Source organism: Cucurbita pepo, chromosome LG16, assembly GCF_002806865.2.
Source record: "Cucurbita pepo subsp. pepo cultivar mu-cu-16 chromosome LG16, ASM280686v2, whole genome shotgun sequence".
Classification (NCBI taxonomy): Eukaryota; Viridiplantae; Streptophyta; class Magnoliopsida; order Cucurbitales; family Cucurbitaceae; genus Cucurbita; species Cucurbita pepo.
The window spans coordinates 6,996,716-7,020,577 of NC_036653.1; the positions used below are offsets into that span (position 1 = coordinate 6,996,716).

Here is a 23,862-nt window from a genome sequence, read left to right on the forward strand (position 1 = left end):
GGAAATGAAGCCATTTTTGTGATGATTTCTTCTGCAAACAACAATATTACCAGAGAATTCTATGGCGGCAGCTTAATAAGAAGATGCTAAACTCGTTAAAAGCTACTTTTTAGATACAAAAATGTTAAGAACTGATCCAAGAAATGAAAAAAGAACCAAAAATTGGTCAATGAAAATTAGTTGCCTCTTTTTCTGGGGGGTTTCCTTTATTGGGGATGATTTCTTTTCCCTTTCATCATTTTCTTCTTTAAATTATCTGAAGAGAAGGGATCAGAATGATTCAGAATGTTGCAGAAGAGCAAGAATGGCACCTGATTAATCCGTTCTCGTTGCAAGCCGTACACGTCTTGAACCCACTTTTCTCCGTGAACAATTTGTGGCTTCCATAGCATTCTTCACACAGAACGAACCTATAGCCGCCGCAGACCTCACACACGCCGGAATCCGCCGTCGGCAGCCCTTCAATCAGCTTCTTCAGCTCGCCGCTCTCGTGTAGCCGCCTGATTTCCTCCGCCCCGCCGATGTATTCGCCGCCGATGAAAACCGTCGGCAAGGCCAACTCCTTTTTTCCAAGTATCTGCTGTAACTCGGCCAGAAATCCCGAATCCATCGACAGATCTCGTTCGTCGATCGAAACGCGAAACCCTCGCAGTATTGAGCGGACAGTCCGACAGTCCTCGAAAGTGGACCTCACAATGCGTAGGCTCGTGAAATAAACCACTATTCGCTTATCCGAAACAGGTGCAGCCTCGGATCGCGGCGGAACCGGCGGCGATTTAGTCGATTTAAGGTCTAGAAACTTGAGGACCGGTTCGGTCTCAGGCTGAAATCGTAGCTGCGATTGACCATCCGGCGGGAGATTTGACCACGCTTTGAGCAAGGAATTAACAAATCGGACTCGATGGAATATTAATGAGGCCTTTCTAGAAGTAGGTTTAGCGGTTTCGTCAGCGAAAAGTTCTTGAACGTCTTTGAAAGAGGAGCAAGAGAACGGAGACGCCTGCGAGTTCTTATCAGGAATCTGAACAATCGATTTCCTCCACGACCGCCACATTGAGGCCGGAATTCCGATGACGGCAACCAAATCTCCCCTTCTCGCCGGAAATACAAAGCGAAAACCAGTAGAACAACAAATTACACCGTACGGCAGCGAAAAATGCACAAGAACTTCTCGATTGCTTGAACCGAAGCCTTCTGATTCAAAAAAGAGCTGAAAAAAATGGTGGATTCGCAGATGAATCAGACATTTTTCACTTTTAGCTTAGAGAGAGAAGAGATTAAAAAGGGAAAAGAGAGGACGAAGATTGGAGACGAAGGGTTATTGTAGAATGTCGCGGTTTGAAAAGGAAAGGCGGTTTGTTTTACGAGAGGTCGTAATTATGAAACACTAATCATAATTTCAAGGTCAATTAGCAATAATTAATCATGTGATGTACAGATAATTAGAAGTGCTTTATAATTGTAAATAAAATTTAAAAAGATAATTAAGGAAAAATCATAAATAAATAAATAAATAAAATTGGAAGAAATTAGTAAGAAGAGAAAGTAGTTGCTTCACCAACTAATCATCGTCTTCGCTCTGGAGGAACGCACCGAGGCTCCTCTCAGCCAGGGCGCGAACCAGAAATGGAGGTCGGAGCGATGGCGGCTACTTCTGAAGGTAATGGAAAGTCCATTGCAATCAACGTTAAGTTCACTGGAAAGTCGATACCGATTACTATTCCCTGCGATTCTACCGTGAAGGATCTGAAATCGCTTCTTCAACCTTTAACCAACGTCCTACCTCGTGGCCAGAAGCTCATCTTCAAAGGTTGTGGATTCTGTCTCTATCTGTATGCACATGCGTTTGGTGGAAATAATTTGTCTGAGAAAGATGGATTAGGATTTTGAGAAGTTCATTATATGTGATTTCAGGGAAGGTTTTGGCCGATGAAATGACATTGGCGGCGTCGGAGGTGGCTAATGGAGCGAAAATGATGCTCATGGCTTCTCAGGGACTGCACCAAGGGGTAGTTGGTTTTTCCATATTCTTTTCTTCAATTGAAGTCTTCTTTCTTGCATCTGGATTTCAATTTTGCTAAATCTTTATTGTGATTTCACCTATAAAATGCGTTTGAGGAAGTTACATGCCATGTCTCCCACTTTTCGCAGTTCTTAGGGTTAATTCGTTAGAACTGCGAGAAAGATGATTTTTCTGTTAAAAATTGTGGATTCATCAATATTCTGTGTGGCCGAAAAGTAAACGGAATCTATAGCGTTAGATGTTTTCATTTGAACAGTGCTGGATTTGAGATTGGGAATTTGGCAGTAAGAACAGAAGAATTTGTCTCGAGTAACCCAAAGACATAAATTGTCGTGCTCCTTCTGAAAGAAATAGCACATTAGTTTTTACTCCTTGGATTTGATTGCATAGGGTGGCCCAATCCTGCGTGAAGCGAAGCCTCGTCCCAGAGAAAGGAGTATACAAAATGAAAATAAATTGGTTGATGTTAAGCAGCGTGTCTCTGTAGATAAAAGCCGGTTGGAAAGATGGAAGGCGACTGGAGTGATAGCGTTATCTGACAGCAATTTGAAGGTATAGAACAAACCATCGTTTCTCGCAAAACAAAACAAGTTTGTGATTCTGAATTCATTGGAACCTCTCATAGGCAATTCCCAATGAAGTGTGGTCTTGTGAAACTTCAGCGAGAGTTCTTGATTTGAGCCACAACTCTATTAACCATGTTCCTTCTCAAGTTGGCTGTCTAAGTTCAATGCAGGTGAAGTTAATCTCTGACTACCTTTTTCACCTTTTCATTTGAGTGGTTTAGATTCCTCTTTGTAAAATCTCTCCAATTTTATCATAATCTGCAGAAATTATTACTGAATGTTAATGAGATATCTGAAGAGTCTATAAGTTGGGACGGATTAGCGTTTTTGAAGCATCTAACAGTTTTATCTCTCTCCCATAATCTGTAAGTAGCTTCAGTTGTTTCAAGGATTAGTGGCTATCTAATTTTTGCAATATCAGAATACAAAATGCTCAAGTAAACTGTACTATATGAACCTGTACTCATTAACATCAATTAAGCTGGTTGATGCAGGTTAACTACTTTGCCTTCTGCACTTGGCAGTCTAACTTCACTAAAGCAACTGCATGTGGCTAATAACAAGCTGATGAGTCTCCCAGATGAAATAAGATTTTTGACCCGACTTGAAGTTTTGAAAGTCAGCAATAATAGGTAACACCAAGTGGCATATACTTGAACAAATTCCTCATCAATAAATCTTTATAACTGTGGTGTAGTGGTTTCTTATAAATAATTTATACTTTTTTTTTCTCGTGGTGCAGATAGTTCAACATTTCCTATATTTAATGTAAATTAATCTGTCCACTGTTATCTATTATTAATGCATCTCTTCATACATGGCTCAGGATGAGCATTGTTCCTTCAACTATAGGGGAATGTAGTTCTCTTACAGAGGTACAAGACTTGTGCTTAAAAGAACCTTTCTTTCATACTCTTCTCTTCTTACTAGTCTAGGAAGTATTGATTCCCAACATTCCCCCCCTCCTCTGCCACCCCCCGGCCCCCCAAAAGTTCTATTGACATGCTTGGCTATGGTACAGGTGGATCTGTCATCAAATCTTCTGTCGGAGTTGCCCGAGTCTCTAGGTTGTCTGCTCAATTTGAAGGTTCCTACCTACTTCATTCTATAATATCTAGTTTCTATTATCTGTTTCAACCTAAGACTTCTTGGTTCTGTTTCCAGATAATTTAAAGTAGTTTTCTGTAACTAGATACAGGGAAATGATCCACCTGTTTTAACAAAATTTGTGACAAGTATTTACGGAATTAACAGCATTACCATAACCTGAAAGCCACCCACCTTGGTCAATATTGTGATGGCTTATGTGAATCACTACTAGGAAAAATTAAAGCAGAGAAGGAGGTAACTGATTAGGTAATCCTGAGCCCAACTATCCAAGTTTTTCTTGAAGCAAGAATACCTCCTTATATAAAATTCAGTGATCTGAGAGATAAGGCTAGAAATATATTACCTCTTAAGCTAAAAAATCTTAGATTTGGAAACCTGGTTCTAAGTTAGTCACTCACAGTAAAATTTGATCAAGATTTGATTAAATGACTCAGATGCAATCTACCACAAGAATGACTTGAAATCTTAGAAATGACAAAGATGATTCTCAAATTTCTACTTGAGAGCTAAATTTTAATAATCCAAAATTTGATTTTGACATGTCAATTACGTGGGTATTTATAGCCTCTCCATAAAAGAAACCTCCAACCCTTCAAATGTCACTAAAAGAAGTTAGACCATGATTGGCTACCCTTCAAATGCCCATTAAAAGGAGTTATGGCTATGGCCATGATTGACAAGCATGGTAACTCTCCACTACCCCGCTGTGAAATTAAAATAATAAATAAAATCTTCAAAGAAGTTATTCATCAAGTGCTATTTGTGTTAACCTCATGCTCCACTTCAACCTTACAAATGCCGACTTTCAAAGCTCCAAATGGTTCTTCCTCAACCGAGTCAACTTGTAATACATGAAATGGAGGTTGAACCGAACCTATCCAATTTTGTAGTTGAATATTGAATGTTCTTGGCCTTTGATCGTGTAATAGGTTCAGTTGGAACATCTAGAACATCATGATCCTTATCAATAACTTTGATTGAATACTTCTTGACGCTAAAATCTGACCCAGCTTGAGAATTGGCCTTTCTTCATCCTTTTTCTCCAATCTTCCTCAAGAGTTCTATTTCCAATTGCTTTTGTCCGGTGAAAAAAGCCTGGCAAGGGGAAATTGGATAAGGCTCTGATCTATCGAACCTCAGCAACTGCTGATACAAACCACTAGGTCAGGTGTTTTGAATGAGACGTAAGTTTCCACAGAGCATACTCCCAACCTAGTAACCTAAACTAATTTCACTGGATAAGCTCGTGACCTTGAAACTCGGCATTAAAAAGATTATGTTATCTTAGATATGTGACTATCATAGCTTAAATTGCAACTTCAGAAAAACATCTAAGTTCGTGAATTGCTTCTTTAACCATTAGGTGATGATGGGTTTTCTTAATAGACTTTCGAACTTCCTCTTCTTTAAGGGACATTCCAACGAGCTGCATACAATATGAAAATAATGGCTGTTGAATCATATTTGGCCAACTGTTAGTTCGGGAAACTTTGATCATTTAACATTTCACCACTTCCCTCAACTGTAGGCTCATGAAAATTTGACTCACAAGAGCCATCTACTGTAGTGGGTTAAATCTACAGTAAACAGAAAGGGAAAACGAACTAAAAAGTAACATATTTTGTTCTCTTCTTACATTTTATTATAATGGCTCGTCTATATTATGAAATCTCTTATCTGAACAGTTTTTGTGAAGTGAAAAACATTTGAGAACTAATTAAAAATCTATTCTAATTTATATTCTGTGATGACATGTTGAGAAACACATTAACACTTTCGTGATTTTAGTAGACTACGCTAAATCTTGCTCCTAATTTCTCACAATCAGAATTTTCCATGAACATATCTGACTCCCAACAAATGTAGTAGGTATATGAGCTGGGGGTAAGGTTTGTACAAACTTCAATAGAAGATTCCTGTCTTAATTATTCTGTCATGCGTTGCAGGCTTTGCACCTCAGTCATAATGGCCTAAGGTCCCTACCTTGTACATTATTTAAGATGTGCATCCACCTATCTACACTCGATCTCCACAACACAGAAATCACCATAGACCTCCTCCGACAGGTGTGTGCTCATGCTGCAATTAGTTTCAAAAGATTTATACGCAGTACATACTCACCACATTCAAGATTTGACACCTCTTTGAATGATGTTTTATTTTATTTCATCAACTCAAAACATTTCCTTAGTGCTTTTTTATTATGGTAGAGATTGAATGGAGGTAGTCGTACTTGGAATTTTTTTCTCTATTAGTTTGGATCAATTTAGGACTCTTGAATAATCTGAGTACCTTTTGTGACAGTATGAAGGATGGGAAGCTTTTGATGAACGTCGACGTTTGAAGCATCAGAAACAACTCGATTTTCGGGTAATGAGGCAGGCTGATTTTGATGAAGGTGCTGATAAACATTGATGCCTCATTGCTTTTGAAGTTAACATGTATGTAACAACTGTCTCGGTTATTCTTTAAATTACAGTCGGTTAAATTAATGCGACCATTCTTGGTCCTACCTGAAACCAGAAGTTTTCAGTCAACTCAACTACACTTGTTATATTGTGCCGTTGAAAAAGATTGTTGGCCAATTATTTGGGATGGCATGGACCGTCAATCATGGATGTGCCTTTTATACTTTTAAAAAAACATTTTTTTTTTACTTTTCTTTTTCAAAATTAAGATTGTTTTCACTTTTTTTTTTTTTTTTTTTAATTTTCTATTTGCCAAAATTTTAAAAACAAAATGAAGTTCTAAAAAAAAATTAATTTTCTTAGTTTTGACCCAATTTAGACAACTCAAATTCTAGCCGGTTCTCTTTGGGCTTTCCCTCCACGGCGGGCAGATATTGTCCTCTTTGGGCTTTCCCTTTCGGGCTTCCCCTCAAAGCTTTCCACGGCTAGCAGATATTGTCCTCTTTGGACTTTCCCTTTCGGGCTTTTTCCTTCAAGGCTTTAAAACTCCTTTCGGGCTTTCCCTCAAGGCTTTAAAACTCCTTTCGGGCTTTCCCTCAAGGCTTTAAAACTCCTTTCGGGCTTTCCCTCAAGGCTTTAGGAGAAGGTTTCCACACCCTTACAAAGGGTTGATTTGTTTGATTAGTTCTCCTCCCCAAGAGTTGATTTTTCCGAAAAAAAAATCAAATACTTGTCTATTTCCAAGAACAGATTAAACTCCAATTTGAAACATTTAATTCACAGTAAATAGACTTTGACGAAGGCCAATCAGAACTCTTAAACAAGCGAGAAATGAGGATGTTAATATCATTGCAACCATGAGGAAAGGGAGGAAAAGGTGTTGTAAAGCAGAGAAAAAGCACTATGAACTTAACCTTGTGCGAGGAACCACAAACATCCCAAAGCCAGTGAGATTGGTGGAGATTTAACTCCAACCAACCCATACGTTAAGGGTATATTATATTTTGCACAAATCAAGGTTCCTTCCAAGTTCTTATATGAATACGTGACCTGCGTCCGCCCATTTAATATTTGAATACTCTCGGAGCTCTGGAGTACTAAACTTTTAAAAGACTGTAAAACAATGTCTGATCAAAGTCGAAGAACGATCCCGCGAAGAAGAGAACCTAACGGAAGTAAACCGACACCAGAGGGATGTCAATATCATTATCCTCGTCATCCTCGCATGCTACGACAACATCCAAATGTCGACGGTATGGAGGCAGTTCCACCTTGGCAACATCTCGAGCTAAATCAACTACCTTCTTGTCCATTCGATCTCTGTGTCGAGGGAACATACTATTGTACAGGAGACAGCTACCGCACGAGATGCTGTAGGCATTCAATCCCTTGTTCTTCAACCATTCAATAAGTTGTCTGAGTGTAGGGTTGTCTTTGATGATCCATCTGTCCCAGACAGTCCAGCTCATGTCCCGGTGCTTAATGACCTTGGGCGGGACTGGCTCGGCCATGGAGAACAGAGGCAACGCAAGGTTTGCAAACGTGTTGCGGTAATCCTCCACCTTGTGACCGCCATCTAGAACTTTGTACAGTTCGAGGCAGACGAGACCTGTAGCCATTGCAGTAGAGGTAGCAATGGCGGGGATGATCCTTCCAGCAATGAACTTGGCTTTCAACTTGTCTACTTCAGGAATGCTGTAATTCCTCGCTCTCATGTTAGCCAGCCCAGCTATGAGATCCATATGGAAATTCGAATCATCATCCTGCACCATCCAAACTAAGCTAGTTAGATTTACACCATTGATTCTAAGATCTCCAGAAATATTTTTTTATCACACATAACAATATCAATAAATCCTCTAACGAACAACCTTTTCAAACTGGATCGGTTTCATCCTGAATCCCTCTGGTAGCTTCCTGCGTGTATCCTCCAATTTGTTCACCAGGTCGTGGATAACGGCCGCATCGTCAACCGATGCTGTAGAGAGACTGGTAGCCTTCTCATCAGTCACAATCTTGGCATCCTTTTTGGGCATAAAATCTGGTACCATAACTCGGTCAACTGCATCGGCCAATTTCGTGGGGTTCTTAACCCAGTCAGGAATCCGGATGGCATATGATTCTGCTCTTAGTATAGCCGCCGCCAAAACAAAATGAAGGTAGCTTTGATCGGCAGTTGAAAACTGGAGTGGATGGGGAAATCTCTTTGGGGCAGACCAGAATGGTGCCCCATTGCTAGTTACAGCATCTTCAGGAAATGTGTATATCAACTGCTTTACACGGTTCGAAAAATAATCTTCAAACCTGTCAAAGTTTTAATATCACAACAGGAATCAATAACATTAAACAACTGAAAATCAAAAGTTAAATGGAGACAGATGAGAGTTGAGAATATGAAGAACAGTACTTCAAGCGAGCCCACGTGATGCAGTCTTCAAACGTCTCGCATCTTTCTCTATCAAGACACTCGAGAATGCGCTCTAAAGTGTCCCTAGACTGAGCATCACCAGCATTCATCATTGCAGAAGTGTATTCACTGGGATTTGATAGATAAGCGTTCACATCAGTAGGAGTCTTCTCAAGCAAGCCCTCAAACTCGGATCGAGCCCATGTCAAACAGTGATCGATATTATGTGGAAACGAATGCACAGTGCACATGGGCGCTTGTTTCTCAGGGGGGTCTCTTGATGCCCCATAGTTTTCAGTCAGGTGAGGAATGACCATTTGAGTATTGCATTTAGCACCAAGAGTTCCAGATTCTAAAAGTGGTTTCTGGAAGTATAAGCACCTTTGATCGACATAGAGCCTTGCATTTACATTGTCTAGTGCGTTAACCACGACATTCAAATTCTCCCAAAAGCTATCATCGAACACGTTTTCAGTCTCGGGACTAACACGATTCTGCAAAGCTTCGATGTTGAGGTGCTTATTAATTGCAACAGCAGCAGAAGCAGCAACAGTAGATTTCGCCTGCCCAATGTTCCAGTCACGGAAAAGGAACTGCCGACTAAGGTTGCTTTTTTCAATTACATCATCATCCGTAATCGTTAACTTCCCTTCGTTGCTACATGAAACTCCCATAAGTGCAAGGTTCTTCAAGAACTCACAACCTAGAGCACCAGATCCAACCATAAAGACTTTGGCATTTTCCAGTTTCTTCTGGAGTTTAGACCCAAACACAGAAATCTGTGCATCATAACGACTATTCAAGGGTCTAAAATCACTGGCTTCCAATGACTCTGTGGGAAGAGACTCCAACGAGTCAAAATAGAAGAACTGCATATCGGAAAGAAAATACCATAAGGATGCAAGAAATAGTAACCAGATGACAATACCAGCATGCAGGGAGAGTTATTGCAATAACTTCGCTGTTCCCATAGATTATGATCTAATTCATATAAGCAGAGAGAGATGCAAACTTGTATATACTTCATTAAACAAAAAGGTCCAAGGCGTTGCAACACGAAGGTCGTTAAGGCATATTTATCAGACTCAAAACATAAGTAATCTACTAACCTGGACAAGTGGATGGAACTTTCCAGAGCACGCTTTGAGAACCTCTTGAGCTACAATACCACCAAACATGGCAGCCATCGGATTCAGTACTGCCTTGGCACCAAATGCAAAATGTCTCAAAAGCTTAGGATTAATATCTTCGACTCTCCCGTCTCCTAGACTCTCGTTAACATTACTGGCAACAGAAATCAGCTTCTGAGCATCCTCCTCAGAACCAGCAACTGGTAGGCGACCCAACTCAGTCACGAATTTATCCAAGGCCAGGAATGCCAAGTGTAGGAGAGGAGGACGATCGAACTTAGAGAAATCACTGAGAAGGAAGTCACCAGGATCGTTGATTGCTTCTCTTAATGGCTTGAAGTTCAACATCTTGGGCTCTTTCACCTGTGTGACAATGCCACCTTTCTCATAGCTTCCGAAGTTTGTAGTATCCTCCTCAAGAGTAAATGAATAGGCCCTGCAATTTTTAATCCTTCTCGGCTTCCCATCATTCAGCTCTGTCATACCATGAACTTCAGAAAACACCACAAGATCTCCATCCTGAAACTCAAGCCTCTCATCATCAACACAGGAAACGAGTGCAGGATTGTCATTGCTAATGGACGCAATTATGCCAGTGTGTGGGTCCTCTCCATACACATCATAAACAGTGAACTCAGGACCAAAGTCACAAAATACCGAACCAAAGAGCCCTCTAACTTCAGTCTTGATAAATGCAATAGGAGGCTGGTGGTTATGACAGAAGTCATTGAATTCCATAGCCTTGTCAAGGCCAGTATCAGTGAAAACAACAACCTGCATCCACAGAAAAGCTACATCATGTGCATGGAACTCATATACATGAAAAACAAGCACATATAATTGATGTTAACTCCATGTATTATATTTTTTAACTACCAGAAGTCATGATCCTTTCTATGAATTTGCAACCAGTTGAAAATTTGATAAAAAAAAAAAAAATTATGGTGATTTTATCATCTCAAAACTGCATTTTTCGTTTAAATTTTCAGTTTTCCTTTCCTTTTTCTTTTTAATAAGAAAGAATTTTGTTCCTAGTATGATATTGAAAGGGGGAACTCCAAGGGCAAGATTACAAAAGGCCTCATAAATTCAAGAGAAGAGTAGCTATAGGTATGGAAAAGAGCCACAAACAACCACATTAACTATAGCCTCAAAAGAACTACGAAATGAGAGACTCTAATAAAATTATCCCAAAGAACCTTCTTTCATTTAACATTTTCAGATAATAAGAAAGAGCTTATGAGCTGTTTTCCTCGTAGTTTGATGAGCTCCAATCCACATTTTTAGTATGGAATTTCTATTTTTCTCTTCAATAAGAAACAGTATGTTCTGAATTTCAGTACTTTTAGGTGTAGGAGTGAACAGTGAATGAAATTTGTACATCGTCTCCCAAGTCCCCAACTCTTAACATTTAGTAAAACTCAAGGGTGAGGTCTTCTGAGAGAAGGAAGCTGAGGAAGAGCGGTAGAAAGATAATAGTCATTTGGCTGAAATTTATCAATCCGATATAATCAATCAGGAACAATTTCCTGTAATGGAACTCAGTTGATACTGTTTATATTTAAATATATGTACAATCTTAAGCAGCACTTGGCATAGACTTCATTAATATTTTGTAACCTTTAGGTACAAGTGTCTAGATCTGAACGCACTCATGCTCGGAGCTTATGTCTAACACCCTCACCAGTAAGAGCAGAAAATGGAAATCAGTAAATCGCTTTGTGAACAGAACACCTTTTGAACAATCTAGGTACTCCTCAATGCCTTCAAGAACACTGGAGCATTTCAGAGTGGGTCATTTTTGTCTAGAGCGGACCCTGATGTTAAAAAATCGTAACCAACCACCACCAAGAAAAAATCACTGTCAATATCTCGTCCTCTTCAACATAGCCTGAGATCAAAACCTCTCCAATATCCGTCTCAAACCAACCTTCCTTGAGCAATCTAATAAACGTCACTCATTTGAAACTTCTCAAATAATCAACCCCCCATCCCTGTTCACCTTCAACATGTTCTCAAAGTCAAGTACTACAATTAAATGGCAATTTCCATAAATGCAGGAATTTGGCCTTTGATATCCAGAGGTTAGGTGTCCCGGTTGTACTTTTTCAACCGTGCAGCATCATGATCTTGACACGCTCACGACCAACCTTAAGGGGAACTCAAGCCCCAAATTTTTATTTCGTCCAACTTTGTGGTTTCATCAGACCTTAGGCGAGGTTTGTCTTCACCAATCGAACATCGATCGTGCAAAATCCAAGCTTGTTCGGCCACACACGCTTCCTGGGCGATGTTCAATCATCTGCGACATAACTGACTTGCCTCTACTCGGAGCCAAGGTCTCTCAATGCAACATCGCATCTCATTTTGTCATCTTGGTTCCCAACAACATGGCCCCATATATCTTGATGTCATTTCAAGTCACAAGGTGTTGTCGGCCATCATAACTCACTCGGTCATGCCATCGAGATAGGCCCACGTGTCGATCATAATCTCAAGACATTCCAAACATCCATCCATCTAGGTGCTTATCGAGGCATTGGCCCTCCCGTGCCCATGCCATGTCATTTACAGATATCGTACCGAATAGCGACAGGTGCAAAATCCAACCTCCGATACTCGGGCAGGGACACAATACTGGCACACCCATGCCGCCTGAAAAATGTCCTTGAAAAACGTATTTCAAAGGAAGCCGCCTGAAAAATGCCATTGAAAAACCCATTTCAAAGGAAGCCGCCCGAGACACTCATCTCGAAACACTCGCATAGGTCACAGGGCCTAGGGGTGGTGGAGAGCTGACACGATGCTTTCCCCTATAGTACAATTTGAGGCATTTCCAAACTGGCGGTGTAAACATGATTTTGGTGAACGAACATACAGTGTCGTGGGGCATCCGTCCAATGTTCGATTGATACCAAATTTGATGGGCTTTCATATTTCCTATGGACAAATTTGACTCTAGAATCGCATGCCCAAATTTCCTCCAGAACCCCGACTTTCAAGGTTAAGGCCCGAGGCCCTACCCAACCCCCTTCAACAAGCCTATCTGTGATGTTGATGTCCACTCATTGTTCCTATCTTGCTTATGTCTTTACCTCTTCAATACACACATATATGGTGTGTTGAATGATGCACCGTCCTCCTCGATCGCATCATGGCATTCTTCTATATTGGTCCTTGCGTGGCCGAATGAGAGCCTCTTGAGAGTCACCACCTTGCTTGTCTCAACGTGAGGGTCACAACCTACTCTCTTCATAGTATGGTTGTGACACTATGCAACATCATCTTACTTCGAAGCATATCACAAATGTGACACTATGCAACATCATCTTACTTCTGAATCAAGGGAGGCACCTCCAACACACCTCCACTTAGTAGGAAATTATGGAGTCCAAAGGAGCGGAATAGTAAGGCTATGGAGCCCAAGAGTTTCTCTATTGAATTCTTTAAGAAGTCTATAAACCTTCTCAAGTATGATATCGCGAAAATGGTGGGGCTTTTTAAAAAAGGTATTGCCATTGTACCACTAGCACTTTGAAGAATGCAACTCCCTAAAAGAGTTAACAGTGGTCGTTTAGAGTTCTCTAATTGAGGCTTCAACACTTACAAAAATATACATCCAAAATGCTCATTCCGACCAAATTGGTGTAATAGTCACAAGAAAACAAAAGGCTCTCTCATTGGATCATTTTTGTGCATTGAAAATTTTGGTGGGATTTCTAAAATCAAATTGAACTTTGACATCAGGATGCAGTTCAGGAGTATGGGAAGGTATCATCACCATTTCAAATGGTAACTTTGGAGATGATCTACCTGACTCTTGTGCTCAGTAGGCTAATATAAAGAAACAGTCTACTAATATAAAGAAACAGTCTACTATGGTTGTAACATAAAAATGATACATGATACAAGAATCTAAGACATAAGCTCACAATTATAAACAAATAAAGTGAGGAGAATACCAATTGACCTTCATCAGAAGGTCATGTGGGATTCTCAAATTAGATTACCATAACTTCTACAGTTCTAAACAAAATTCCAGACAAAATAATAGAGAAATATGAACATTTGGAAGTGAAGTGTAGGCCTTGTCACTAAACTTCTTATTTCGCATATAATGTATCAAACGGTTTTAATAAGCTAGGCTTCCAATTCCAATGGATGCGTTTTTTTAGGAACACATCCTTTGACTCACAATTCTTCGCATTAGCACATGTAGTATATGATGAGTCTAACCACTCCTTAAAGAAATGAGTAAAAGATATGCATAAAGATAGAATACCTCAAATTCGGAAAGTTGTTCTTTCACTAACTTAGTCATCGAGGTGTGTACAATGACAGAATTGTTGAGATCTTGCAACTTCTGAGCAGAGGCAAGTGCTCTGTTTTTGCCAATATCACTCTCTGAGAACACAAAATTACTAGACAGATCCCATAGCTCCACTATACCTTCGTCATGCAAGGTCACAGACTTCACCCCAGCAAGAATAACATTCTTTGCTGCAGAAAGAGACGCAATAAATCATCATTAAAATAGAAAATTTAAGAACTAAACATTAAGAGCCAAAAGTAAGCAAGCATGAAGATAATCTCCTCGCAAATCAAATCCAAATAAGATCACAAGATCAAGCAAAAACCGAAAGCACAATCAGCTCTAATGAAAGACCAAGAGAATTCGCTTCAATGTAAATATATATACACACACACATATATATAGGAGTTGACATTTTAAGCCAAAAAGGTCGACCGTCAGATGCTCGTTAGTTATTAATGAACACCTAGCATGGCCAAAAACAAAAAGACACAGGTACCAGATCCTAAACATGCAAGGGAGCGGATCAGTATAGGCAAAATTAGCAAAAAAAAAAAAAGGAGTTCCGTCAGTATTTACCAATCTCAGCGCCAAGACCTTGCATCCCCGAAATGAGGACATTGGACGCAAAAAGCTTCCGCATGGTTTCGCGGCCATACACAGCAAGTTGTCGGCTATGCAGATCCTCATCAATATCCGGCGGATTAGAATTAGCAGAGGCCATGATCAACGATGCACCGTCGTACACGATGTTGTTAGCACCGGTGGCAACGGCAGCTACCTTACTGTTGGCGTTGGAGTCGGAATCGATCCGCTGCTTCTTGATCAGAGACGCACCCTCGTTGCGAACGCTGTTGTTGCTGTTGCTGTTGTTGTTGTTGTTGTTACTGCTGCTGCTGTTATCAGTTTTTTCTTCTACAGCCACACCTTCTTCACCAGCTCTCTTCCTGGGAAGCATAAAGTGCAGTAGGCTGCTGAAAACCCCAAAAGACCTCAGCATGATGAAGAAAACAAGCAATACAACAAAACCCAGAAATAATTCATCAAGAACTCCGCCATAAACCTCTCGAAACACTAAAAGATCACCGATCGGAGGAAGACCGATAAACCCTAGCTCAGGCCACATGATCCAGGAAATGGGCACAGATTTGAAAGTAGAAAGGAACAACGAAAACAAAAACAAAAAAGAGAGAGAAAAGGAGATTAATTAAGAGAAAAAGGGAGAAGGAAACGTACCGATTAGGAGCGTAAACGAAGATGAAGGAAGGAATCTGAAGGGGGAAATGGGGGATGTGGCGCAGTGGCGATGAAGACGGTTAAAGCTCTTGGAATTGAGGTGGAATCCAGAGGTTTCTTGGAGAGGAAATGGAAGGTGAAAAGGGTTCATATATGGAAGAGAAGAAGGGCAAATATGGTTTTTTGCAGAGACATGGTTTATCGATCTCTAGGGTTTGGGGCCTCGGGAAGATTGGGGACAGATGCTGTTTATTCCTCTCTCCATTGCGGGAGAAAAAGAGGAAAAAGAGAAATGCTTCGGTACGGTAAGGAACACGCTACTCTCGCTACATCTGTCCTTTATTTTCCTTTATTTATTTATTTATTTTTACTTCATTTTTTAATTATTATACTTAATTAATTGGATGTCAAAATATTATTCTATTACAAGTTGCTATTGGACATTTTATTTTTTAAGAATATAGATTCTAGCTTATGACATACGAAAGTCAAGATACGTTCAACCACAATTACATTGACAATTATATAGTTAGTTAAATTTAGAGAATTTTCTAAGGTAAGAGCTTGCGATTAATTGTTGGAGATTCTAGCTAATATTGGTGTTTATAACGTGTCCGACCTCTATAAAGGGACAAGAATCAAAATATTTTGTTTCACATAAAACGTGGGCTCTCGTTATAGTGAGATAATTAAGAGAAAAAATAGATTTATTTGTAAGTCAATCTAAAAGGATATTTAACTTAAAATATAAAATATATATATATATATATGTTAAAATAAACGAGATTAGAAATCTATAAATGAACGAAACTTATGATATTAATTTTTATTTTTTATATTGTTTTTAGAATAAATAAAACAGAAAACAGAAAATGAATCTTTGTTTTCACGTGTGCTATTTAATGCTTACCAAAACGACGTGCCTATAAATGGCTGCACACAGTTTCTAATTTAATGTAAATGGAATAAATAAACAAGAACATAATAAGAAAACATTAAAAAAAAAAAAATTAAAAAAACTTTTAAATTATATTTTAAAATAGAAAATAGCACGACACATAAATCATAAATGCAGGCACTAATTCAATGCCATTTTGTTTTTTATTTTTAATTTTAAATTATGTCTGTATGTATGTATGTATTAACGGCCTAACAAAATGGTTTCCAAAAAATGAACCAAACCGATTAAAGTCAACCAAGATAATAAAAGACATTCAACCAACCAAAGAGTAATTTTAATATGAGTAACATCAAGCATTTCTTAGGTAGACAATCAACCATAATAAATCCAACTAACATGCTTCCAGCTCATTTAAAATTTATTAAAATCATTTTTGTCCAATAAAAATCAATGTAAAAGACGGTTTTAAATGTGATTTTCATACCTATTAAATTTGATTTATCAGCAAAGGTGTCATCGAGATCATGTCAATATATTTTGGCATGACTTTGACACACGGGTCATAATATCATCAAGGGCATTGCATAGATCATGGCAACATGTGTTTGGAGTGACTTGAAACACGGGTCACATCAACACTTATGCCCTAAGTCCTTGTTGGTAATTTGACTCATGGAGATCATGTTGATATGCCACCCGTCAAACACAAAATGAACGAACCATGAATCGATCGTAAGTCATAACCTGCCCTGTTCTTTTTCTTCCTCATAAATTCAATAAAGTTGGCATACAAATATTCATATTAACATGTTAGAAATAGAAGAAGCAAGCAACAAAAGTAACTTGTGTGCTCTCTCATATGGTTTTAAAGCATAAAGGTAAGAACTAGGAGAAATCAGACTTACCCTTTCTTCGTTGCTACAGATTTTCCACATAAAACCATATCATATAAGATTAAATTTACATTAACCTATTCTGGCAGTGATTTAACAATTGGAATCTCTGTAAATATCATTTCTTTCCCTATCTCTACCCCATGCTACACAGAATCTGCTTCAGTCATACATTAAATGATCTCTTAAGAATCCATTCTCCATCTCATACAATACAGATATGAACTTCCTCTCAAGATCTTTCTTTGTCATCTTCTTGCTTTCAGGGTGGTGGTAACTGAGTAAGAGGGTTGGTCTTCCTATGGTGATATTGGGTTTTTTTTTTTTTTTTTTTTTTTTTTTTNAAGTAGAGGGATTAATATCCTAACAACACAAACTTCTCACATCTACGTTGAAGGCAGAGCATAAGGAACCCTTTACAATAACTTGAGTAGACATTTTGAATTAATTTAGATTAAGAGGAAGATACTTACTTCATTTATGATTGTTATTGTTGGAGTCCAGCAGCATTGATAAAATTTCGGAGAATTGTGGGCGCTTCGATGGGCAATTGTTCCAGCACCTGATCATCAGAGCTTTCAGGGTGGACGGGCAGTCCTTTGGAACATCAGGTCTTAGACCACAAGCAGCTATACCAACTGCCGCCTGCACTGGCGAGTATGCGCCATATGCTGCCTCGCCAGTCACCATCTCCCATATTACCATTCCAAAGCTGTATACATTGCTCATCCATGTCTCGTTGACACTCTCCGGGTCACCAGCAATAATCTGTGCCAAGCCAGATAGAGCAACAAATAGAATTCAATAAAACCTGTCTCTGTCATTACTCTAAATGATAGTAATGACAATTGGAGATGACATCTAAAGGAATTTCAAATTTCTTGGAAGAAAGGAGCGGTGCTTTAAGATGGCGGGCTCCACAAAGTGGCAACAATTCAAAGTTTCGGCCAAACAGATGGTGCAGTGAAATCTAATCTTAATGGTCTAAAGAAAATGAGAGGTCCTAGACAAATATATATACTGATGGGTAAAGCATTTTCGAAAATGACGGTATGCTATACACACTGGACCAACATGGAGAAAGTGACATAAAGTCTCTTTAATTGGAAAGGGACTCATCCCATGCGGTTTAGGGTAATGAATCCAAAGAGAAATAAATTCATTAAAAAAAAAACGAGTAGATATTGAGCTATTCAGCTAAAAACAAAGAGACATGTGTTTGGTTCTTTTCAATGCATACTATAGTTGAAACTAGCTTTAGATAATACCAGGTGCAATCAGAGTTATAGTGAACGGACCTCGGGAGCTAGCCATCGATACCCATCGGTCTCGTATTCCATTGCCTCGCCTAAGTTTCGGCATGCAGTGAGTATGCCCATGTCTCCCAAACAAGCATTGCCGTTCTTATCTAACAAAATTCTCTGTGTGTTAAGATCACGATAAGCAACACCGTGGTCATTTATGAATTTGATCCCTTCTACAACATCAACAGCAATCCTGGTTATTTCTTTCATATGAAGCCTTTTGTTTTTCAGCATCAATTCATGGACTGATCCGCCCTCCATTAGTTTGGTTACCACACACAGGCCATGATTTTCATCAATACAAACACCATAGAACATCAGAATGTTCTTGTGCCCACATGTCATCAGCTCCAACAAGTCCTTTCGGAGCTCAAACTTGTAAGAAACTCCCTTTTCACACCCTTTAATCTTCTCTATAGCAACTCTTCTGCCCTTGTAGACTCCCTTGAACGAGTTGGGTCCAATCTGATCGGTGAATTCAAGATTCTCAGAGCTTAGCAGCCATTTACCCAATTCATGTCCACCAGATTGGACTGTTTGCCATTCATCGACAGTTACAGTAAAGGATGAAGTCGATAATGGCATTTCAATCTGTAAATTTTCGTTCAAATTCGTGTTCTCAAAACCACTTCTGCAATTTTGATCAACAGCATCCTCCTCGATTTCTCTCAGATCTTTCCCCCCAGTGTTACCTTCTTGGCATCCACAAAATCCAAATGGGAGCTTCACTGTATTAGTTTTTGGCTTCTTAATAGCCAATTTAAGAGCATTTTCAACCTTGGATTTGAAGAGTTTCTCCTGAGCATCTAGATTTACAAAAAGGATGACTCCAAGACTAAATTTCTTCTTCTCAAAAATCTGTATTTTCTCACAGCGAATGCCAGCGCTCTCCAACGCTCCAGACATCGCTGACCATGAAACTGAAGAGTTGCAAGCAAACGTGAGCTTTATTGTAGGTTTTTGAACGTCATGATTCGTCACTTCTTGAAATAAGATGGCAGGGTGATCATAAACAGATGCCTGCTCTATCAATTTGATGTGGAGAAAGACATCTTTCATCTCAAACCCCGCCTGAGCATAACTGTTCATAATAGAAAAACAACAGATAATAAAATACAGAATTAAGAGGATTAGAAAATGTTTACGAACAGATATCTGATCTATCGTCCATTAAGACGCTCAGTTATTAGACTAGCTCCAATCAGTTCGCGATAATATATATCGTTCTTTTTCAATCCATCTCTGCAGTTAACACGAATTTAAACCTACAACAACACATTACTAATCAGAGTCCATACCTAAGAGGCAATGAATCGTAATGCTTGCGAATATTGGAGACGAGCTTTTCCGGCAACTGACTGCCAGGATAAAGCTGAGTAAGATTCCGCACAACACTCCCCCAGACAGCCTTCTTAGACCCGTCGGTTTTCGTAGGCGAGGGATCGCGAACAGAGTCCAGATTCAAGGAGTTTTTAAGCGACGCTACCGCCTCCGACACGTTCCGACTAAATCTCTGCAACCGTTTCTGCATCGCCGACGACTCCTTCTCTCCGACGGCCAACGAACTCTCCGTCTTGGAGCCTTCCGATCTATCCTGTGTCCTCATCAGCACCTGCTCCACCAAATCCTCATCAGTACTAGCCCTACTCGACCAGCACTCCAATGCCGTCGCCATGGCTCCGCCGTACCAGAGTCCGTTCACTACAACTACATGGAGAAGAACACGATGAAAAACTCCGGCAGATTTGTGAATCGGAGAGTTTTTTTATTTGAAGTTCAGAGCGTGAAAAATGGGTAAAAGGGAAGAGAAGATTGCATTAGATTGTTGTACAGTCTCGAGAGTGGTATTGTTATGGGCGGTCGAGCATTAAATATGTGAGAGCGATAATCCAGTGTACATGAAGTCCATGGAGGTTGATGGTGCACCTCCGATCTGATGTGACGGCGGGGGATCATCATGATGGACTGATGGTGATGTGTATCATTGTGAACGTGATGATGTCTATGGAAGCCACGTGGGACCTTAGGAAATTGATTGTTTGCCTGTGTCGAATTGGTTAATTTTCTCCACGTGGCCTTCTCTTATTGGAGCCCATATTTTAAGTCAAGTAGCCAATACCATGTGAGACGTATGGTCATGCTTTTTAATTATATTGCAATAACAACCCTATAATTATTTATTTTAAAAAATATATAAAATTATTTCAATAGATTTCTTTCGGTTAGGTCACGCCCCGTCCCTTAACCTTAAGAAAAAAAAATTAAGCTCGTGTTATCCGATATTGTTCTCTTTAGGCTTTATCTTTCAATTTCAAGTTTAAAAACATCTATTAAAGAGGAGTTTCCACACTTTTATAAAGAATGTTTCGTTCCCCGTCTCCAATTGATGTGGAATCTCACACCTTTCCATCCCCATCTCTCGACGAGTTTGATATCGTCATTGCTGCATCTTTAACGAACTAAACTATCCTTTGCTTCCGATGAACTATGTTGTCGCCCCTCCCAAACCCGTCATTTTCCTATAATTTTTAAATGTGGTATATAAGTACTAGAATTTTAGCTATCAAGTAATGGAAAGGGTAAAGACAACCAAAAGCATGTGAAATTACCAAAATAATTACCACCTATAGACCCAATCACGAATAATATATATATATATATATAAAATAATAATAATAATAATAAAAGCCTATAATTAATCATAAATATAAAGTGAGTAGGGTAAAAATTTAAAAGTCCAGTAAAATTGATTAGGGTTAAAATTAAAAGGTTTAGTGTTTAAAGTAATAAAAGTTTAGATTAAAAGTAACTTTATTTTTATTAAAACTTTTATTTTTTAATTTGTAATTTTCTATCTATTTGATAAATTTAAAAAATTTAAAAAATAAACTGATAAAATAAAATTTAAAAAAAAAAACAAAATTTAGAATTTAATTAAATATTAAAAATAAAAACTGAAAGGACCAAGAAAAACCATGTGGGGATGTCGTGTCTGAAACATGGTCCACAGTTTTCGCTTAATGTTATTCCAATGGCGAAATCATGGCCGTCGGTGGAGGGCGATCATGGGGAGAGAAGGGGGGGCATATTCCAATGCGGTCGGTTGCAAATTGGGCCCCAGCCGAACTTGATTTTTCTAATCATATGTCAGCATCAACGGCAGTCCCCGTCGTGGAGTTGGGCCTTTTTTGGGCCGGATGGGCCCACTTCAGGCCTAAATTAAAAGAAGTTAAAATGTCTCGACCCAGCTCAACACGTGTTCGAATTTATGAAATTCATACAATTTTATCTAATATTTTTACCCATCAATATTCACCGCGGTATTTACAGAACTATTTTTACGGTTGTTGGGTAAATGTAATATTTAGGCACCGTTACCGTTATCCTTATCCGACCGACCCTTTTTCTTCCTCCACAGTCTACACTTCCATTTTGATTCCCTGAAAATGGCTCCGACCACTTCTTCAACACGGCGGCTCACCCACCTCGCCGCCGTACCCTACCCTGGCAGAGGCCATATCAACGCCCTCATGAACCTCTGCAAGCTCCTCTCTCTCAAAAATCCCGGCGTTCTCATCTCCTTCATCGTCACCGACGAGTGGCGCACCTTCCTCGCCGCCGTTCCCAAACCCCAAAACATCCAATTCCTTACTTTCCCGAACGTTATCCCCTCTGAGCTCGGCCGCGCCGACGACTTCCCCGGTTTCTTCCGATCAGTCAACACCGTAATGGAGGCTCCCGTTCAGAATCTACTCACCCACCTCCACCCGCCGCCGGTGGTTATCGTCGCCGATTCCTTCCTTACGTGGGCGACCCGGTTGGGTAACCGCCTCAATATTCCGGTGGCTTCATTCTGGCCCATGTCGGCTACAGTTCTCTCCATATATTACCATTTCGACCTTTTGAAGGAAAATGGCCATTTCCCAGCTGACCTCTCAGGTACTCCAAAATTTTCCCGTCATTGAATTTGTTATCGTTAGAAATCACGACTCTCCACCATACCATGATATTCTCCACTTTAAGCATAAAATCTTAGCTTCCCAACAATTATCTCGTCGAACAAAGTATACTATAGAGTCTACACTAAGGTCTATATACCCCTCAAATAGTCTTCCCTTAATCGTGGCTCGACTCTTTTGTCCAATAGAAATCACGACTCTCCATCATAACATGATATTCTACACTTTAAGCATAAAATCTCAGCTTCCCAACAATTCTCTGGTCAAATAAAGTATAGTATAGAATCTCTACTAAGGCTTATATAGCCCTCAAATAGTCTTCCCTTAATCGTGGCTCGACTCTTTTCTCTAAAGCCCTCGAACAAAATACCTTTAATCTACTGCACCTTTAGCTCTCAATTATCGGTGTCCAATTCTCCATGTCCAGTTTTGAACATAAACTATGGGCACATTTATTTTATTATTATTATTATTATTTATTTTATTATTTTATTATTATTATTATTATTTTTTTTTTTTTTTGACAAAAAATGTGTTGTTTTTTTGTTACTTAGAGCGTGGTGGAGAGATTGTCGACTACATTCCCGGAGTTTCCGAGACGCGTCTTGCCGATCTTCCCACTTTCTTCTCCGGCGATGGCCGGAAAGTCATCGATTTAACATTAGAAGCGGCGCGTTCTATTGACAAAGCCCAATTTCTCATCTCCACCTCTGTTTACGAGCTCGAATCCTCTGTAATCGATGTTTTGAAACAGAAATTTCCCTTCCCAGTTTACACGGTCGGGCCCTGTACACCATATTTCGAGCTTGGAAGCTCGGCCCCAAACGGCGGCGGCGGCGGCGGCACAAACAACTATCTCCGGTGGCTAGACTCCCAATCAGAAGGCTCTGTTCTGTACGTTTCGCAGGGGAGCTTTCTTTCAGTTTCGAGTGCCCAAATGGACGAGATCGTCGCTGGCGTGAAAGCCAGCGGCGTCCGGTTTTTATGGGTGGCGCGTCGGGACGACGGTCGGTTGAAAGGCGTGGATGAGGAAGCTGGGATGGTGGTTGAATGGTGCGAGCAATTGAGGGTTCTGTGCCACAGCGCCGTCGGGGGGTTTTGGACTCACGGCGGATGGAACTCGACTCTGGAAGGGGTTTTCGCCGGCGTTCCGATGCTGACATGGCCGATATTCTGCGACCAAGTTCCGAACAGTAAGAAGATTGTGGAGGACTGGAAAATTGGGGTCCGATTTGAAGCAGTTGGGGGTAGGAATTTGGTGACGAAAGTGGAGATTGCTGAGTTTGTTAAGAGATTTATGAACTCAGAGAGCGTTGAAGGAAGGGCGATGAGGAAAAATGTGATGAAATTCCGAGAGATTTGCCGGCGAGCGGCGGCGGAAGATGGTTCTTCCGATGCCAATATTGATGCATTTCTCAACCAGATTTCCACCTCTTCATGATTTAATCTGATTATTTATTTTTGGCAATTATAAATAATAAAAATAAAAATAAAAATAAAAAAGTGCATACGACGAGCCTTTCACATGTTTTTCAAATTTTTATTGTTGAATTTATTTTTTTTCCAATTTTCTTTCCACATATATATATATATATTTAAAAAATATTCTAATT

The 23,862-nt window shown here is 39.7% G+C and overlaps 5 protein-coding genes across 7 annotated transcripts; 2 read left to right on the forward strand and 3 right to left on the reverse strand.

The window, feature by feature from the left end:
* Positions 1-280: 280 nt before the first annotated feature.
* LOC111777059 (uncharacterized protein At5g39865) lies at positions 281-1,054 on the reverse strand. Its single transcript, XM_023656500.1, has one exon. It carries the CDS (start codon positions 1,052-1,054, stop codon positions 281-283), a length of 774 nt encoding a protein of 257 aa, XP_023512268.1.
* A 483-nt stretch (positions 1,055-1,537) lies between these two features.
* Positions 1,538-6,310, forward strand: LOC111777554 (LRR repeats and ubiquitin-like domain-containing protein At2g30105). Its single transcript, XM_023657205.1, has 10 exons — positions 1,538-1,810; positions 1,915-2,009; positions 2,414-2,575; positions 2,649-2,759; positions 2,854-2,954; positions 3,084-3,221; positions 3,416-3,464; positions 3,611-3,676; positions 5,646-5,765; positions 6,004-6,310. The coding sequence occupies exons 1-10, from the start codon at positions 1,627-1,629 to the stop codon at positions 6,112-6,114; spliced, it is 1,137 nt and encodes a 378-aa protein (XP_023512973.1). The 5' UTR covers positions 1,538-1,626; the 3' UTR covers positions 6,115-6,310.
* Positions 6,311-6,930: 620 nt separating this feature from the next.
* Positions 6,931-15,441, reverse strand: LOC111777555 (ubiquitin-activating enzyme E1 1-like). 3 transcript variants are annotated; one of them, XM_023657208.1, is made up of 7 exons: positions 15,193-15,441; positions 14,536-14,927; positions 13,927-14,144; positions 9,624-10,418; positions 8,515-9,383; positions 7,979-8,411; positions 6,931-7,870 (listed from the first exon to the last, which is right to left on the reverse strand). In XM_023657208.1, exons 2-7 carry the CDS (start codon positions 14,912-14,914, stop codon positions 7,274-7,276), a joined length of 3,291 nt encoding a protein of 1,096 aa, XP_023512976.1. In that variant the 5' UTR covers positions 14,915-14,927; positions 15,193-15,441; the 3' UTR covers positions 6,931-7,273. The 3 variants fall into 3 exon arrangements, with proteins under 3 accessions (XP_023512976.1, XP_023512977.1, XP_023512974.1); XM_023657209.1 differs by having other exon boundaries at positions 6,993-7,870; positions 14,536-14,903; XM_023657206.1 differs by having other exon boundaries at positions 6,993-7,870; positions 14,536-14,930.
* A 1,385-nt stretch (positions 15,442-16,826) lies between these two features.
* LOC111777556 (mitogen-activated protein kinase kinase kinase 13) lies at positions 16,827-20,115 on the reverse strand. The gene is made up of 3 exons (XM_023657210.1): positions 19,589-20,115; positions 18,285-19,371; positions 16,827-17,754 (listed from the first exon to the last, which is right to left on the reverse strand). Exons 1-3 carry the CDS (start codon positions 19,963-19,965, stop codon positions 17,461-17,463), a joined length of 1,758 nt encoding a protein of 585 aa, XP_023512978.1. The 5' UTR covers positions 19,966-20,115; the 3' UTR covers positions 16,827-17,460.
* A 1,523-nt stretch (positions 20,116-21,638) lies between these two features.
* Positions 21,639-23,766, forward strand: LOC111777559 (UDP-glycosyltransferase 87A1-like). The gene is made up of 2 exons (XM_023657214.1): positions 21,639-22,229; positions 22,804-23,766. The coding sequence occupies exons 1-2, from the start codon at positions 21,737-21,739 to the stop codon at positions 23,688-23,690; spliced, it is 1,380 nt and encodes a 459-aa protein (XP_023512982.1). The 5' UTR covers positions 21,639-21,736; the 3' UTR covers positions 23,691-23,766.
* Positions 23,767-23,862: the final 96 nt, after the last annotated feature.

Coding starts and splice junctions, on each gene's coding strand:
- LOC111777059 (XM_023656500.1), bottom strand. CDS start 1,054: ATGTGGCGGTCGTGGAGGAAATCGATTGTTCAGATTCCTGATAAGAAC.
- LOC111777554 (XM_023657205.1), top strand. CDS start 1,627: ATGGAGGTCGGAGCGATGGCGGCTACTTCTGAAGGTAATGGAAAGTCC. Junction 2,955..3,083: donor TTATCTCTCTCCCATAATCT/GTAAGTAGCTTC, acceptor TGGTTGATGCAG/GTTAACTACTTTGCCTTCTG. Junction 3,222..3,415: donor TTGAAAGTCAGCAATAATAG/GTAACACCAAGT, acceptor TACATGGCTCAG/GATGAGCATTGTTCCTTCAA.
- LOC111777555 (XM_023657208.1), bottom strand. CDS start 14,914: ATGCTTCCCAGGAAGAGAGCTGGTGAAGAAGGTGTGGCTGTAGAAGAA. Junction 9,384..9,623: donor AGTTCCATCCACTTGTCCAG/GTTAGTAGATTA, acceptor TCCGATATGCAG/TTCTTCTATTTTGACTCGTT. Junction 8,412..8,514: donor ATCACGTGGGCTCGCTTGAA/GTACTGTTCTTC, acceptor AAACTTTGACAG/GTTTGAAGATTATTTTTCGA.
- LOC111777556 (XM_023657210.1), bottom strand. CDS start 19,965: ATGGCGACGGCATTGGAGTGCTGGTCGAGTAGGGCTAGTACTGATGAG. Junction 19,372..19,588: donor TACGATTCATTGCCTCTTAG/GTATGGACTCTG, acceptor TATTATGAACAG/TTATGCTCAGGCGGGGTTTG. Junction 17,755..18,284: donor ATCGATGGCTAGCTCCCGAG/GTCCGTTCACTA, acceptor GGCTTGGCACAG/ATTATTGCTGGTGACCCGGA.
- LOC111777559 (XM_023657214.1), top strand. CDS start 21,737: ATGGCTCCGACCACTTCTTCAACACGGCGGCTCACCCACCTCGCCGCC. Junction 22,230..22,803: donor TTTCCCAGCTGACCTCTCAG/GTACTCCAAAAT, acceptor TTTGTTACTTAG/AGCGTGGTGGAGAGATTGTC.